The sequence below is a fragment of the Triticum aestivum genome, chromosome 6A (genome assembly GCF_018294505.1).
Source record: "Triticum aestivum cultivar Chinese Spring chromosome 6A, IWGSC CS RefSeq v2.1, whole genome shotgun sequence".
Lineage (NCBI taxonomy): Eukaryota > Viridiplantae > Streptophyta > Magnoliopsida > Poales > Poaceae > Triticum > Triticum aestivum.
The window spans coordinates 234,803,454-234,822,470 of NC_057809.1; the positions used below are offsets into that span (position 1 = coordinate 234,803,454).

Below are 19,017 nucleotides of genomic sequence, written 5' to 3' on the forward strand. Positions count from 1 at the left end.
ATGGATTGCAAAAAGAAAAAGAAAAATAATGTCAATTGTTTCAATATCACTTTAATAGCCATCGTTCATCTGTAGTGTCCTTCAATTATTAGACCATATTCAATATTATTTTTTGGATGCCTGCAACTTCCAATTAAATATATCACCATATCTCTATCTGATTTGTATTTGTAGTCTACAAACAAGACATCCTAATTATTTGTTCGAACATACTACAGTCTTGTTTTCTCTGCTGTGTCTTCTCCTTTTCTTAATAGTGTCACTGCCTTTGATTTATCTGCTCAGATGTGCTAGTTAGAGTTTGATCTGGATATATACTAGCTATTTTATTAGGAGTTGGTGGTAAATATGAACTAATGCTTGATCCGCCCTGCTGTCCTCGCTGCAGTGCATGCAAAATCATTGGGTCGGTACTGGGAGTACGTCATTTATGATGGATCTTATGCTTCAAAGCTTCTTTTTATTGTCTAATATGTTTTATTTGTACTAATTTGGTAAGTTTAATTTATCTTTTGGCTTAATATGTCCCAAGTATTGATATAGTAATATTTTGTTACTTGATTAATGGTCAAACACACTGCTTCTCTATCTTCCAGTAGGTGCCTCAGAATTTTGCAGTTTATCATACCATACTGCTACTCGAATAAAAATGTCTATCTTTGTGTTCTACATTAAAGGTATCATATGAAGTTTAATTATTTTAAGCGTTCATCACCAAAACTACTTTGTTTGTAGTGAAAGGCTTCATAGAATTTCATAGATGTTGCACATCATGAGATTAACATGTAGAAGAATGTATTCATAACCATAAAGTAGAGGAAAAGATGCAAACACGACATGTCTTTGCCTCTCAACATTTTGTGTTATATGTCATGTTTCTATTAAATATTTTGCTTGACATGATTTTGCCCATCGTAACTTTTATTTTCTCTAACAGGCAGGAAAAAAAGTATTTTTAACGAGCCTAAAAAATCATAACAAAAATGTAGCTCTTGCTACAGTTGTAAGTTGTGATCCTAAATTTGAACTTGATGGTGCTGAAATTACTAATGAATTCTAGGTAGTGCATGTCGAGATGGCACTTGTGAAAACTGAAGATTAGGTACAGAGTCGCAAAAACTGCAACTCTTGGTAATGCAAATTTGGTTGTGCATGTCAACCTTTGTAAGTGACTAATATCCTACCTATATCAGTACTTGCATCATGTCAATGCATTGTGTGTTAACAGTTCATTTTTTTGTAGATCCAAAAGATAAATGGACGATTCTATGGGTGTGTGTGGCAAGTATACTACAATGATGATGATGTTCCTGTTCATGATGATGAAGACGGATGGTTTCAGTTTTAGTTAAGCTGTAGGGATCATGTTCCTGTTGGATGATGTTCGTCGATTCTGTTTTAGTTAAGTTCTAGGGATGTTGATGGATGCTTTCAATTTAAGTCAAGAAAACATTTAGATTGTATATCCATTTGGATGATTTTCCTTGTGTAATATCCCCTATTATAATCCAACAATTTTATCTAATATATGATTCTCCCTCTCGCGAGTAATTCTCTTGTTTTTCTTTACTGGAGATTCATAGTTATCACCATTATGTGAAGCACCAATTTAATTCCTGGCAATATGTATAAAAAATATTATTATTGACATTATAAATGAACCAACACTTGAAGCGTTGCAAATCCTCCATTGCCAAGCCGTGGGATTTTGTTCCCTATACAATAATCACCAACGCATAGAAGTGTTGCATGAGTCTGTTTTATGTGTTGTATTTTTGCAACGGTCCCTTTTACCAACAATAATATAAGCGTTGCATTATGCGCTAGCAACACCGGATAAGGAAACGCATCCTAAACCGTTGGTAAAGACACTAACAACGGATATATGAACTTCTAGATACGGAAAAATGCGTTGCTATAGGGGGGTTCATGTTGTAGTGAATGAAGGGACCCTCCCATTTGGGCTTGAGCTTGTTCTTTTTCTTCTCCGACAGGGGTAGAACTAGTTCGCCAACGTTATAGGTTTTGGCCCGTACTTCTCTGCTTTGATACCTTCGAATCTATTGCTGATAGAATGCGGAACAGGCCTTTGCCACGTCGCGCTCTTCCTCCAGGGCGTCCAAATTGTCCTGCCGATCGAGCTCGGCCTCTTTTTCTTCGTACATGCGCACTCGAGGTGAGTCATGAATTATGTCGCAAGGCAGAACCGCCTCAGCGCCGTACACCATAAAGAATGGTGTGTATCCGGTAGTGCGATTCGGCGTGGTCCACGGCCCCCATAGTACGGAGTCGAGCTCCTCTACCCTGTGCGTGTTTGACTCCTTGAAGGACCGCACTAACCTGGGTTTAATGCCGCTCACGATAAGACCATTCGCTCGCTCTACTTGACCGTTAGTTTGCGGGTGATAGACCGAAGCATAATCGAGTTTGATGCCCATGTTGCTGCACCAAAGTTTCACTTTGTTGGCTGTAAAGTTCGTGCCATTGTCAGTGATGATGCTGTGGGGGACGCCATAACGGTGTACGACCCCAGACATGAAGTCTATCACTGGTCCGGATTCGGCCATCTTGACAGGTTTGGCTTCTATCCATTTGGTGAATTTATCCACCATGACTAGTAAGTATTTTTTTCTTATGGGTTCCCCCTTTAAGGGGTCCGACCATATCAAGCCCCCAGACCGCGAAGGGCCAAGTAATGGGGATTGTTTGGAGAGCGGTAGGCGGCATATGGCTTTGGTTTGCAAAGAGCTAGCAACCGACGCAATGCTAGACCAGATGTTGCGCATCTGCTTGGGCCCTCGGCCAATAGAAACCTGTACGGAAGGCCTTGCTTACAAGGGTCCGGGCTGCGGCGTGATGGCCGCCGAGTCCAGCATGGATTTCTGCCAAAAGCTTCCGCCATTCCTCTTCGGAGATGCACCTTTGAAGGACTTCGGTAGTGCTTTTCTTATAAAGCTCTCCCTCGTGAACCTTGTAGACTTTAGATCGCCGCACTATGCAGCGTGCCTCATTTTGGTCCTCGGGTAGTTCCTGCCTAGTTAGGTAGGCCAGGAATGGTTCTGTCCACGGGGCGATGACGGCCATTATTACGTGCGCTGAAGGTGTTATTTCGATGGCAGAGCCTCCGATTGTGTTAGAGTGTTCGGTATCTAGGGTTGTGGCCAGGTCCGGACTATTGTTGCCGGTGTCCCCTTCCCATACCATGGATGGTTTAAACGGTTTTTCCAGGAAGATGTTAGGTGGGACAGGGTCGCGTTTAGCACCGATACGGGCGAGGATGTCTGCCGCCTGGTTGTTTTCCCAAACCACATGATGGAATTCAAGCCCCTCAAACCGAGCTGACATTTTGAGGACGGTGTTGCGATATGCTGCCATTTTCGGATCCTTGGCATCGAAGTCTCCATTTATTTGGGATATTGCGAGGTTCGAGTCCCCACGCACCTCCAGGAGTTGAATGCCCATGGAAACTGCCATCCGGAGACCGTGTAACAGGGCCTCGTATTCGGCTGCGTTGTTGGAGTCTGTATATAGTATTTGGAGTACGTATTGCACTGTGTCTCTGGTGGGGGACGTCAGGACGATGCCAGCCCCCAGACCAGCCAGCATTTTGGAGCCGTCGAAGTGCATGATCCAATTGGAGTATGCGCCGTACTCTTTAGGGAGTTCAGCTTCTGTCCATTCGGCTACGAAATCGGCCAGTACTTGCGACTTAATGGCTCGTTGTGGTTTATATGTTATGTCGAACGGGAGGAGCCCGATAGCCCATTTGGCAATCCGTCCCGTGGCATCGCGGTTGTTTATTATGTCGTTGAGTGGTACTTCAGAGGCCACCATAATTGAACACTCTTGAAAGTAGTGTCGTAATTTCCGGGATGCCATGAATACCGCGTATGCTATCTTTTGATAATGTGGGTACCGTGATTTGCATGGAGTGAGGACGGTGGATACATAATATACCGGCTTTTGAATTGGGAATTTATGTCTGTCCATCTCTCGTTCGACGACGAGCACTGCGCTTACAACTTGGTGAGTTGCCGCTATATATAATATCATTGGTTCACCAACATTTGGCGCGGCCAAGATTGGGTTGGTGGCCAGGATGGCTTTTATTTCTTCCAGTCCGGCCGTGGCTGCGTCCGTCCACTCGAAGTGTTCGGTGCGCCGAAGAAGGCGATAAAGGGGGAGTGCCTTTTCCCCTAGTCGGGAGATAAAGAGGCTTAAAGCCGCCACACATCCAGTTAACTTCTGGATTTGCTTGAGGTCAGTTGGGATAGCCGACTGCAACAGAGCCCGAATTTTGGCCCGATTTGCTTCAATTCCTCTGCTGGAGACGATAAAGCCCAGGAGCTTTCCGACGGGTACGCCGAAAACGCATTTTTCCGGATTGAGCTTAATGTCGTATGTTTGGAGATTGTCAAACGTGAGCCTCAAGTCGTCTATTAAGGAGTCGACGTGTCTGGTTTTAACGACCACATCGTCGAGGTATGCCTCCACTGTTTTGTTGATCTGCTTTTTCAGACATGTCTGAATCATGCGTTGATACATTGCGCCGGCGTTTTTGAGCCCGAAGGGCATTGTGTTGAAACAGAAGGGGCCATATGGGGTGATAAATGCCGTTGCATCTTGGTCAGACTCCGCCATCTTAATTTGATGGTAACCGGAGTATGCGTCAAGGAAGCACAATGAGTCGTGTCCTGTGGTAGCGTCAATAATTTGATCGATGCGAGGGAGAGGGAAGGGATCCTTTGGGCAAGCCTTATTAAGGTCCTTGGAGTCGATGCATAGGCGCCGGGATTTGTCCTTCTTTGGCACCATCACCAGGTTTGCTAGCCAGTCCGGATGCTTTATTTCTCTAATGAATCCGGCTTCCAGTAATTTGGCTAGCTCCTCTCCCATGGCTTGTCTCTTAGGTTCTGAGAAACGGCGAAGAGTCTGCTTGACTGGCCTGAATCCTTTTAGAATGTTAAGGCTATGCTCGGCCAGCCTGTGTGGGATTCCTGGCATGTCTGGAGGATGCCAGGCGAATATGTCCCAATTCTCGCGCAGGAACTCCCATAGTGCGGCGTCTACGGCGGGGTTTAACTATGCCCCAATGGACGTTGTTTTTGTGGGGTCCGTTGGATGGACTTGCAATTTGACTATTTCATCCGCTGGTTTAAAGGAGATGGACTTGGATCTTTTGTCTAGTATCACGTCGTCCCTGTCCACTGTGGAGCGCAACGCGGTTAACTCCTCCGCCACAAGGGCTTCGGCTAGTGCCTCGAGGGCCAGTGCGGCTGTTTTGTTCTCGGCGCGGAATGCTATGTCCGGATCACTAGCTAGAGTGATGATTCCATTGGGTCCGGGCATTTTGAGCTTTATGTACCCGTAATGGGGTATGGCTTGAAAAATTGTGAATGCCTCCCGCCCTAGAAGGGCGTGGTATCCGCTACTGAATGAGGCCACTTGGAATGTGATTTCTTCGGACCTGTAATTCTCCGGAGTGCCGAATACCACATCTAGTGTGATTTTCCCAGCGCAACGTGCCTCCCGACTAGGGATGATTCCTCGGAAGGTTGTGGTGCTTTGCTCAATATGGTTGCTGTCTATTTCCATTTTTTGAAGAGTCTCCTCATAAATGAGGTTTAATCCGCTGCCGCCGTTCGTGAGCACTTTAGTGAGCCGAAAGTTGTCCACAATTGGACTGAGGACCAAAGCGGCTGGTGCTCGGGCTGTTTGGGATTTAGGTTCGTCACTGGCATTGAAAGTAATGGCCGTGTCGCTCCATGGATTTATTGCTGCTACGTGGCAGACTTCGGCAAGGCTGCGGAGTGCTCGCTTACGCCTATTATTTGAGGCGAAGGTCTCAAAGACTGTTAATACTGTATTGTTATCCGCGGGAGGGAGTTATGGGATGTTTTGTATGAGGAGATCCTCACCTCTCTTGGCCACCTGCCGAAGTACCCAACATGCTCTAAGGCTATGTGTTGGTATGGTGTCCGTCATACTATGAATTTTGCAGGGCCCGTTAAGCCATCCTTCCAATATGGTTCCACGCCCTGTAGTGGGCTTTTGCTTCTTTGTAATTGAGTCAAGCGGCTTATGAGAGTGCACCCTTTTAGTTCGGACTGGGGATTTTGTCAAAGTCGGATTGTCCCAAAATTGTGTTTGGGTTTTCCAGGCACTTTCCATCGCACAGTATTTCCGTATTATGGCCACCAAGTCAGTGAAGTGTGCTATGTCACGGCGACTTATGGCGTTAAGGATTCCCTTGTCCGTGCAATTGTTGCAAAAGAACGAAATTGCATCTTCCTCGCAACAGTCCTTGACCTTGTTCATTACAAGGAGGAATCTGGCCCAATAGTGATGTACTGTCTCTTGGGGAGCTTGCCTAATGTGGGAAAGATCGTTTGTATCTGGTGGGTGGGTGGATTTAAGTCCAGACCTTGACCCAATCTGAGATCCCGGGGTAGGGGAGTTTCCGATCTTGGAAGTTCGGGCTCCGGGATGTTGCTCTACAGGTTCGGTATGCGACCTGATTCTAGGTTCAGGGTTAGGGCAATGTCCTCCCGTGAGCGGGTATCCGGCTCGGAGAGCTCGGGAATCCGGACATAGTTCGTCCTCGGGATAGAGGGAGAACCGCCGCATTGCTCCTCCACCACCGCTATTTGATAGGTGATCGGCGGAGAGTTAATCTCCCTTTGGTCGGGTTTAAGCTCGATCCGATCGTAGTCCGTGGCGACTCCCAGAGCGGCGATGCGATACAAGAGCTCATTCAAAGAGGAGAGCTCCATTGGATCCATCTACTCGGCGAATTTTGAGCCGATGTGGAGGCTATTTTCGATGACCCGAGAAGTCATCATCGGCGCGACGGCCGAGCGGGCGGTCATGACAAAGCCGCCTAGTTAGAGAGTTTGGCCTACAGCCAGGGCTCCCCCAGAAGTGATGTTGTCCTTGACAACGAGACGAGCCATCCTCCTTATGATGACGGCACAGTGGAACTCTCAATGAAAGCATCAATGTCGGTGTCAAAACCGGCGGATCTCGGGTAAGGGGTCCCGAACTGTGCGTCTAAGGCGGATGGTAACAGGAGGCAGGGGACACGATGTTTACCCAGGTTCGGGCCCTTGAAGGAGGTAATACCCTATGTCCTGCTTGATTGTTCTTGATGATATGAGTATCACAAGAGTTGATCTACCACGAGACCGTAGAGGCTAAACCCTAGAAGCTAGTCTCTGGTATGATTGTATGTTGTCCTACGGACTAAACCCTCCGGTTTATATAGACACCGGAGGGGGCTAGGGTTACACAGAGTCGGTTACAAGGGAGGAGATCATCATATCCGTATTGCCTAGCTTGCCTTCCACGCCAAGGAGAGTCTCATCCGGACACGGGACGAAGTCTTCAATCTTGTATCTTCATAGTCCAACAGTCCGGCCAAAGGATATAGTCTGGCTGTCCGGAGACCCCCTAATCCAGGAGTCCCTCAGCCGTCCCGAGGTCGTCCCCGCGGTTACACCGACCCGCGCTCTGCCGCTGCACCGCCCCTTCGGGCTGGAGCGCCGCGGCTCGCGGTCCCTACGACCACCCCGAGGTCTTCCGCTGTCGCCCTGACCTGCCCGCCGCCGCTGCGTCGCCCCTTCGGGTCGTAGAGCCGCGGCCCGCGGTCCGCCGCCGCCCCTGCACGTCGACTTCTCGTGGTATGCGCCGCGCCGCCTCCCTTGGCGCGGGAACACCGTCGTCCGCGCCGGTCTTCGTCACACTGTTGGGTTCTCCTCGCCTACTTCGAGCACCACCACCGTGCTCCTAACTTAGCCGCCGCCGCCGCCGCTGCTACCCCCGTAACCGACGCCGCCGCCCGTCCACCTCCCTTCGTCTTCGTCCAGCACCAACTCGTCGCCAGCGTCGCCATCATCTACCCCGACCACTTCGTCTACTCCGACCACCGTTGGTGACATCGGCCCCGCGCTGATGGACGCCGCAATCGTCGTCGAGTTCTTCTCTGTTGGCCTCTCCGACTTCTTCGACATGGCGTACAGCTCGTGCAGGTCCCAGTCTCCGCATGCCCGGTGCTGGCAACACCATCGTGTGCCTTCGTCCACGACATGTCCCCGGGCCTGGCAAGCCTGGTGCGGCGTTCCGTCAACTTCGTCTTCGTCCGTCTATGCATGCCCGGTGCTGGCAACACCGGTGTGTGATTTCGTCTACGATGTGTCCCCGGGCTTGGCAAACTCGTCGCGACGCGTTGTCAACAGCATCTCCTTTCCGGCGCACCACTACTTCGACACCACTGCGCTCATGCTAACTCGGCGCCCCCTTGCGCCCGCGGCTCCATGGCGACTTCCTCGACACCGGCCACCCCGACTCGACATTGACCACGACATTCTTCGCACGGCTACCTCGACCACGGCTCCACCACCCACGCTCTCGGCTACCTCGATAACGACACAAAGGGCTACCGCCTTGCTTGAGCAACCTCGTCGGTTTTCACTCCAGCCACGACTCTGTGATGCATCGACCGTTACGACTGTGGTGGGGGGGTGTTCGTCGGCTTGCCTTCGGATTCTTCTCCAGACTCACCGTCTGCGTCGCTACCATTGTGACTGCGTGGGGATGTTGAGTATCGTGATTATTAGTAAAGACAAGATAGACTAGGATTTGTTCTGGCTTGTCTTGTACTCCAAATAGATCATTGTACCCCTATATATATGCTCACAAGGCTCAAGCAATACAACAACTATTCCACCAATGCCTCTCTCTCCCTTCTAACACTACCAATGGCCAAGTTCCACGCAACATGCACACGTTGCCTATATATGTGCACACTTGACACACACAAACCGTACCTGGGCGGGATGTCTGATACGCTTCATGAACGACTTTCTGTTGGGAGTTCAAAAAGAAATTGGGCTTCCTGTTGGGATTCATCTTGGTAACTGATGTCGGCATAGTTATCAGCACATGTAGGTGTGACAGTAACATTCCCCTCCCCCCGCAGCTTGTCCCCAAGCTGGTGCTCATGGGAAACACTGACGCAGCTCATCGAGATCTTCCCGGGTAGTCAAGGGCTCAGGTTGGTCTGACCACTGAATGCGGCCTTTGGAGTGTTGTCGTCGAGCCACGCTGATGAAAACAACGCTTCAAAACATACACACACACACACATAAGGAATTGAGATAAGGAAAAGCAATAAGGGACAACGGTCGCAGTGATGTGAATGAAAAGAAGACAAAGAGGTTTGACAAGTTTATGGAGACACAAGACAAGAAGATCAAACTACAAGAGAAGAAGGCCAACGTTGATCAAGAAGATGTCAGATTTGGATCTAATGCGACGAAGATTGTGCAAATGTATCGTGCTAGCGTGTTGAAGCGCTAGACGTACGCTTCAGAGGAGCCGACCGAATAGTGATGAATTTGGCACAGACAGCCAAGCCAGGATAGAAAGGGCTGCCATCTTTTGGTATCGGTTTGATGTAAAAACTTCTTGAACATCGGTGCATTTTGGTTGTTATTGCATCTATTTATAATGCTAAATTGTTATTGATCTACATACGCATGTCAAGTGAAAGAGGTCATACCCGACATATGGTGCATCGGGTTAAATTGTCAGCTCCCCTACCACGTACGTTTGGTGTGTCCGATTCAGTGCACGGCGTTGGAGTTGCCCTTGGTTCCATTGCTTTCTTAAATGCAACTACTAAAACCTTATCTCATAGTTATCCACCATAATTTGTCAAAATACATGTTTCCTCATGGCACAGAAAGCAAATTTCTACCCATAAAATATGTTCAATGTGAGGGGAAAACAGGTATGTGCGTTGCACTGCCGAACAAAGGTGCAACGAGGTACAATTCCTGCTGTGCAGGGTGTCCCCAGTTGACAACCATGAACAAAAAATTCAACGTAACAGATGGACCCAGGCTACAAATTAGATTGAATACAGAGATTCTAGTATTCGGGCTGCTTTATTTCCTCACTCATTTGCTGGGAGAGGGAAAACATGATCTTACAAAGGAATTGAAAACGACTTCTTCAGCTTCTCTACCTCCAAATAAGCATTAGAGTATGGGAGGAACTCTGAGAAATGGCTTTGCATAAGATCATTGATGGCCACAGCAAGCTTTGGAATCTCCATTATCTCTTCGTTGGTCAGCTTCCTAACAAACCTGGCAGGGTTGCCAGCCCAGAGTTCCCCAGTCGGAATCCTCCTCCCTGGGGCCAGGACGGAGCCAGCTTCAAGGACCGAGTTAGTTTCAACCAATGAGCCTTCCATTAGGATGGAATGCTGACCGATGATGCACTCAGGTTCAATAGTGCATGAGCGCAGAAGACAGTACGCACCCACTGTCACATACCGGTCAACAAGGGTCTCAGCTGGAAGACCTGTGAACAAACGAAGCAGAAATGAGAACCAACAACAACTAACGCAAGGTATCACCAAACATTATAGGTTAACATACATACAAAGGGCACGTGGAAAAACCAAGCACCCCCCAAAGTAGCACTATTACTTCAGGGTCTGTTCAGTTTACAGGAAAATCAAAGGGGAACTTTGAAGGAATGCTATCCTATAGTTTTTCTCCCTGTAGCAGCGTTCCATTCAACGGAATGGATGAACACGAAAATGTAGGAAAGATTTCACGGAACCTCAATTTTGCAGGAAAACAAACATGCAAAGAGAGAACTTTTTTGGCCGAAAGCCCAAGGCGGTGGCCTTGGTACCAAATAGGAAAGTCGTCCATGTAGCTACTTACTGTCAAATCAGCATGCAGCAGCATGCAACCTGAGTAATAAATATAAGGTGGGTTGCTGCTGCTGCCTTTTCTAGCCAGTCTTTCCTTTGGTTCTCATACAGTCCACAGAACGCCTACTAGTCTAGTTTTCCTCCGGTTCCTATTCCTTTCTTTTGCTACTCCAAAACTTTCCAGTTCATATGTTTCTTATTTGACCCTGTTATGTGGACCAACCCATCAAACATGGAGTCTTATTCCTTAATTAGAGTCCTAGTTGATTAAGCATCTTTGTTGAGAAAGAGTCCAGTCAGTAGAGATCTTGTTAGAGTTTGAATAGATTTACCCGCTTTTTGGTCAAGTCTTTTCTAGAGAAGAATACTATCGTTTACTCCCTCCATTCCTAAATATAAGTCTTCTTAGATATTCCAATAAGGACTACATATGGAGCAAAATGAGTGAATCTACACTCTAAAATATGTCTATATACATCCGTATGTAGTTTGTATTGGAATCTCTAAAAAGACATATTTAGAAACGAAGGGCGTACTTTTATCTACTTCTCAGTAATTAGGGTTAGGAAGATTCTTCCAATTTGGTATCAGATCCATCTACGAATGAGGGCAAATAAATCAAGATCAAGGCTGTAGAGCAAATGAAGATCATTAGGAAGCAATTGGAGGCCTTCACACGCCAACGAGCCGAGGATGTGCTTGACGGCGCTTGAGCAACGGCTATCGGCGCTGCCGCCACCTCCAGATTCCACAGCTGCAGCAGCCGCCCATGACGCCACCTCTGCCCCAGGCCCTCCTCTAACGACGACTCGCCCCTGGTGCTTCCCCTCATCAACAGCACCTCTAGTGTCCCCTTTTCCAGTGGGGGTAATCGCCACCGCCTCCGCCGGCGGACCTTCACCCGCTGGGCAGATTGCCCACCCCACCACCCCCTCACTTTCCTGCCTTTCACCTCTACTTCCCCTTGCAACAAAACCCTGTGCTGACCACTGCCAACCACTCTCAGACGCCAACAAATTTTTACCACCTCTAGCCATCTCCTTACTCGCCACAGCCACCCCCTAACATCAATCTGGACCACTTGGCACTCTCACCCTACAGCCCAAATCCCTCCCCCCCCCCCCTAATTTGCCACCCACCTACCAGCAGCAGCCGTACCATCGGCAGCAGCAACCCTACCATGAGCAACAGCAGCAGCCGCAGATTTTCACCGCCGCCTCTACCACCTTCACGCCTCCACCTGCCAACCAGTTTCATATGCCGTTATGGCCTCACCCCCCTCCACAACCCATCTATGGATCCACCCCGTCCATCTCCTCCCTTCCGCCCCTACCAAACAATCACCTCGGATGAGGTTCAGGTTCTGGTTCAGGCGTGCCTCGGTTCCACAAAGCTCGACTTCCCGGCGTATGATGGTCCGGTCGATCCTCTTAGTTGGCTCAATAGGTGTGAACAGTTTTTTTCACGGACAGCGCACAGACGTGGCTGACAAAGTCTAGACTGCAGCCTACCACCTCACCAGTGAGGTTTAGTTTTGTTACTTACAGCTCAAGTGCGATATCAGCATGCCGACACAGTTGCAGTTCAAGGAAGCTTGCCACTTCCAGTTTGGGCTGTCACTCCGCGCCAATACCTTGGGCGAGTTGGCACGTCTGCCGTTCACTTCCGCGGTCGCCGACTACACCAGCAGATTTCTAGTGCTCATGTGCCACAACAATTAGCCATTAACACTGTCCCAACAACGGTTTCTGTAGAAAACAGGGCTGCCCAATGGTCTTCTCATTGACCTCAAGCTTCAGCGGCCATCTGACCTCCACACCGTTATCTCCTTCGCCAAGGCCTATGAGCAGCGGCATTTCCCTCCAACGATACACCAAGTACATTGTCGGATGCCCTAACTCATACATACCAGCTACAAGCTTTGGGTGCCAAGTAGTTTCATGTTGCATATATTCAACAATGAATGGAGCTGGTCATATTGCCCTTGTTATCTTTTTTATCTGTATCTCATGCACTCGGTCATACTACAAATTGCTCAACTATATCTGTCCAGACCAGGAATTTCCAGCTATCGGTGATAGACTGGAAACTGGTTGCTGACCACCATAATCCATACCCATATCTGTAATACATACATACATACATACATACATACATACATACATACATACATATATATATATATGTCCCTCAAATGGATGTGTCGAGCACCAAGTTAGTGCTAGATACATCCATTTGGGGGATAAGCTTGGAACAAGCTTTTTCGGACGGAGGGAGTATATATATACTGCTGCGCTAAAGTGCGCCTGAGCGCAAAGTTGCTAATCGTGCGCTCCGGACAGACTGCGCGCACCACGGCCTCCGTCCCTCGCCTCTCTAATCAACCAACCATCAAACTTCACGTATTTTTCTTCCGCCTAGTAGTAAATTTAGGGGGAATCTAGTAACCATATTAATTTTGTTACTATTGCCCCCCAATCGTTCACCGTCCGCGCACATAATTAGGCCGCATAGTAATGAACAAGAGGAAAGATAGTAAAAGAATTTATTACGTTACTGCTGCATGATCTAGTTTTCTCTCTAATCAACCAACCATCAAACTTCACGTATTTTTCTTCCGCCTAGTAGTAAATTTAGTGGGGAATCTAATAGCCATACTAATTTTGTTACTATTGCCCCCCACTCGTTCACGGTCCGCGCACATAATTAGGCCACATAGTAATGAACAAGAGGAAAGATAGTAAAATAAGTTATTACATCACTGCTGCATGATCTAGTTTTATTAGTGTCCGCTACCATTTTCATGGCTCGTAAAATAGTTATGGTATATAGTAATCAACCATCGTAACCATTACCATCTGGACAATTGCTCCTAGTAAATGTAATGAGCATTAGTAGTAATAAGAGTTCTCCAATGGTAAAGTGAGAGTATTTGCTCAAGTAATGGATCATGGGTACAACTATTAGGGATTTTCACATGGCAAATCACCGTAAAGGTTAAAAGTTTCACGCTATAGTAACGCATGGAGTGCAAATTACTACATGTGGCTTGACACTTACGATCAAAAGAAAGTTAGGTACCACGTGGGGTGGGATGGATCGGCGGAATGGTGCATGCAGTTACTTTTTTCCTTATCTGGTTACGGCTCGGTAGGCAGCGCACACAATAATAATTCTAAGCTCTGGTTCACTTTAGCAAGCCTATATATATAGCAAGGTGCGTTTCTCCGATTTTTTTATCCCTTCACCCATATTGTATTTTTTGAGATTTTTTGTATCCAAGGTGGTACTGATTTTTTGTGGTCCATCTAGCGGCAGCGGCCCATCAGACCAGCCCTCCATGCGTCTGCATCCGTGAAGGACTGCGGCCCAGGCCCATGATGCCTAGGAGAAGAGGCAAAAAGATAATGGCTGGTTCCAGGGATCGAACTCCTGACCAGTGGAGCAGTCTCGACCACGGCGTCCAACTGAGCCACCTCATGCTCGTGTGAAGAAGAGAGGATTCGTTCCTATTAAATAGTACCACCTCGCTTCCATACATTTTATTCCACCGATTTATATACTTCTCTGATCTGAAATCAGTAAACCGCCTCAAGAACCAATAATAAGAGGGCAAGAAGTGTGTTTCATTTGCTCGCAAATATTGAGCGGGAAGGAATCCTCCAAGGAGAGAGAAGCGATCAAATAAATAACGAAAAAGACACGGCTACATAGAGGGCGTCTCGGAGAAAAAGGGAGATCTCGATAATAGAATGGAAAAAAACTGAAAAGCATGCAGCTACACGGCGCAAACACGCCTCAGAGGAAAAATAAGGACCCAGCTGTGCTTTAGGGGACTAAAACCAAACGCCCTAGGCTACGGCACAAGCACACCTCGGAGAAAAAAAAAGGACCCAATCATGCTTTACGGGATTAAAATCGAAGGCCCCAGGATGACGTGGAGATAAGCCGGCACGCTAGATCACGAGGTTACTTTAATCGAAGGAAAAATGATATTTGAAAAAAGGAAAAAGTTGAGTGCATGGATATGCACCTGGATTCAGGCTACCGGCTCACGCCTCTGTGTCCAATCATGAAGCGGGTCGAGACGTGCTTGCATGCGCTAACACTAGTGGTTGACGGGAGCATGCCTGCCACAGTGTTGTTTTGGACGAACAACTAATTTGAGTTGTTTTCTCCTAAGAGTTATCGAATTATCGCTCAAATTAATCAATGCAGTGCGATGTTGCTTAGGGACGGTCAGGCTGCTGTGACGGCATCCTCATACTTCCCCGAACATGCTCATTACACATATTCTTGCAACTACGGGTAAATTTTGTTTCTTTTCTTCTCCATGAATCCTAAACATATGGGCATTCTGATTGTTCTTCTCTAAGATTTCATATTTGAAGCATGATGTTTGCAATCACACCCAAACCAAAATGTTTCTTTTCAGATCAAAAAATGCACCGCTTCAAAACCATGTTTATTGGCTAAGAACATGCATTTTTTTTCTCTTTTTTCTCCCGTTGCAACGCACGGGCATATTTGCTAGTAACAACTATTTGTAATAAGAAGCAATGCAGGATGCAAGATACAACACATCCAAGCTAAACCTCAACTGACTAGTTTTACGAGCTGCCATCGGGCCTCGCGCTTAAGCAATTCAACTAAGCAAGAGAAAAAAAAATCATAAACATCTTATCTTCTCAGAAGCATTCAAGGAAATTTAAAATAAGAACAAGCATTTGTAAACAAAAAAAGTAGAGATCAAATGCCAATGCACTTTATAGGGCAACCTGACTAAGTTGAGTTGGCTAAATACACTGAAGGGTAGACACATGGATTAACCTAAAAGTAGAATTGGCCACAGGAAGCAACAACAGGGAAAGATCAGAATTTGACTTTGACCAACCAAAGCATAGAATCGGCATTTGTAAACAAAAAAAGTAGAGATCAAATGCCAATGCACTTTACAGGGTAACCTGACTAAGTTGAGTTGGCTAAATACACTGAAGGGTAGACACATGGATTAACCTAAAAGTAGAATCGGCCATAGGAAGCAACAACAGGGGAAAATCAGAATGTGACTTTGACCAACCAAAGCATAGAATCGGCATGAACTCCACAATCCAAATAAGGATAAATGATTGAATAATTTTCTTCCTGTGCGGCTTAGAGTTCAACCGGAGTGTTGCATTTTAGGTGTGGCGTGGCTAGCATCTAGGCTAGGGTTTGGTATTTCTGCTGGTTGGATAAATAGGGGCTCAGGGGGTGATTTGTCTGGTTTAAGATAGTTGAGGGGATAAGAGATAAGTATGTTTAGCACCCTAAACTATTAGGTCTGGGACACTATTCCCCCTACTCTATTTTCAGGTATAAAAGAACCTCCCAATATAATTGAACCAGATGATAAATCACGTAATCCAACTTTTTTACCCGGTTCAGGTTACGTGATGCCAGTTTATGACTTTTCTTCATCAATCACATCTTTTGACTCTTTGTCTCATCACCCTATCTCTCTAATTACCTTGCCTTGTTTTTAACTTGCTCCTCGCCCGTTCTATCCTCGATTCTAGATAGGATGCATCAAGGCGTACTCAAGAATCCTTGTCAATGCACGTACTAGAAATCTAGAATCTCATCAATTTGGTTCAGCTACAACCTGCAGTAAGCTAGCGGAACTAGCAATCAATTAGATGTGCAAAGCTAGCTAGACAAGGTCCATTGATTTTTCGTGGCAGCAACAACTAAAGTAACTGATCACGACTACCTAGCTATTTGCTGCAACTCCGATGTTCCATACGGGAAGTCGATCAGCTTGCAGGATAAGCAGCTTCACGTGTGGTACGTTCTCGACTTGCTCCCGGTAGAAAGTACCAACCAGCTAGCTTTGCATATCAAGTCGTTCTTGCCTGAAAGCAATCGGCAAGTTGAGCCTGAGGACATTCGGCCGCCACGAGGTTGCAATCGATCAAGGTAGCTTCTCCTGCGCCGCTCTCGCCCCAGCCGAGATCAGCGCGTTGAGAGCCCTCACCTATTCAACCTCTCTATAGCTCATCTACATCATTGTCGTTGCCTTAAACGACGGCTGCACTCGCATATCGCACGACGGAGAGGAAGCTAAGTGAAATGTTGTGGACCAGAGATTTATTAGAAGAACTGAAGATATTGAAGACTAGTATGAATGTGTGGTGTGATAACAAATCAGCAATCAACATAGCACACAATCCAGTGCAGCATGATACAACCAAACAAGTGGAAATAGACAGATTCTTCATCAAAGAAAAGCTTGACGCTGGGATCATCAAGATTGAGCATGTGAGTTGTGGGCAAGAGATTGCAGAATGCTTGACTAGAGGATTGGTAACTAAAGAATGCAATCTGGCATGTGACTAGAGGATTGGTAAGGGAAATGATAGATATCTATCACCCCTCTTGAGGGGGTGTGTTGGATGAGGGGCCCATGTATTGCTGACCCAAGTGGCCCAGGCGCATGGTGGCTGACCTAATAGAAGAGAAGCAAAGGGTATTGGAAAAGAGACTGACACGAGAACAAGAGAGTGCGCCGCCATGGCGATTGACAGCAAGCTGGTACTCCACCCTCCTCGTTTCAACACCAACAAACGAAATATAAAGAACGGTGTTCATCTCAAGAATGCCGCGCATAGACCTCCGAAATGTAAATTACCTTCAGCTCTCCCAGTCAAATTACCCCAAATCCAAATCATCAAACTTTATTATCCAATTGAGCCACAAGAAATATGGATCGGAGGGAGTACAGTTATTATTATATTTCACGAAAGATCAAATTATCCAATTAATTAAGATATAACCAATCGCTCGTCCAATTAGGACGGAATCATACCAACCACAGCACCACATACTACTAGCTAATTCATCCGAGAACATTCCGCAAGCAGTCATAGTGGTCAGATCTGGGTACTAGACAAGGTAGAAGAAACAGATCGCATATAGAATGGGAAGACCTGTAGAGGCCGACCAGGCGGCGTGGAGGACGGACCGCTCCTGGACGTTGGCGCAGAACCCAAGAGTGATCTTGTTGAGGTCGCCCCGCAGCACGGAGCCGCTCCAGACGGAGGCGCCGTCGTGGACGGTGACCTGCCCGGCGAGCACGGCGTCGGGAGCAACGTACGCGTCGACGGCCACCTTGGGAAGCCACTGCCCGAGTGGTACTAGCTGCCGCTGCCCGCGGTAATCCCACCGCACCCGATCCGCACCTGCCGCCGCGGCTGCGACGGGGGGTGGTGAGGACGATGGCGCAGCGGGGGCGGTGGCGGTGGAGGAGAGGATCCGGCGGAGGGAAGGCGCCGCGGCGGCGGAGGCGCGGCGAGAGAGGCGAGACAGGGAGGCGGCGGCCATGGTGGCGTGGTGGTCCGGGAGGTGCGTGGGTCGGGCGAGCAGGCGGTCTTCGTCGCTCTCTTAGACAACCGCGCCTGGGCTCGGCTTTGTGTGCAAACGGGCTTTTGCAATCGTGCCGGAAAAAAAGGGGAGAAGCTCAGTTTCCCTAAAAACAAAGAAAATATAAAGAAAAGGCTTGATTGTTAGGGCATGTACAATGATAACATGTGGATACATATGTTTCATGATAAAAAGTAATTTAAGACAAATAATTTGAGGCATCTACATTTATTTTTTCTCTCCAATGCAAGCAATCACTAATGGGCCTCATTAAAAAATAGAAAATAAAGACTCTAGTACACATGCATCTCTACTTTTCACTTCAATCTTTTCAGATTTTATTACCGGATCACACTTTTTCTCTTCAAGCACCCGCCTCCTGAATAGGATCCCGCTTCCTTATCCAAACCTACTTTACGGCATATCTGATCCTACATGGCATGCGAGGCATCACCTTAAGGCTATGCATTATACATGCCCTTATAGCTCACTAGTAAGCGTACGTGCAACATACGTCTCGACTGAAATTCTTGTACTCCCTCTCTCCGAAATTCTGTCCATTTTTGCGACACGTAATTCAAAATGAATGGAGTGTACAACTTTGTTTTTACAAGGTTATTTCAAGATTAATATTTTACAAATGATATACTTGTTGATTGAGAACCCATCCTTATGCGTAAACACATAAAATATACTTTTTTTGAGAAACTGTCGACCTATTCATCCTCAATCATGGTAGTACAACGAACAGCAGAAATAATAAAAATTATATCCAGATTCATAGAGCATCTAGCGACGACTACAAGCACTGAAGCGAGCAGAAGGCGCGCTGCCGTCATCGCTTGTGGCGCCCTCGATTCAGTCGTACACTAATCATACACGCAAATGTG

The 19,017-nt window shown here is 47.1% G+C and overlaps 1 protein-coding gene across 1 annotated transcript; it reads right to left on the minus strand.

Annotated features, from left to right (window-relative positions):
* Positions 1 to 9,734: 9,734 nt before the first annotated feature.
* LOC123127369 (gamma carbonic anhydrase-like 2, mitochondrial) lies at positions 9,735 to 18,209 on the minus strand. Its single transcript, XM_044547019.1, has 2 exons — positions 17,695 to 18,209; positions 9,735 to 10,365 (listed from the first exon to the last, which is right to left on the minus strand). Exons 1-2 carry the CDS (start codon positions 18,086 to 18,088, stop codon positions 9,989 to 9,991), a joined length of 771 nt encoding a protein of 256 aa, XP_044402954.1. The 5' UTR covers positions 18,089 to 18,209; the 3' UTR covers positions 9,735 to 9,988.
* Positions 18,210 to 19,017: the final 808 nt, after the last annotated feature.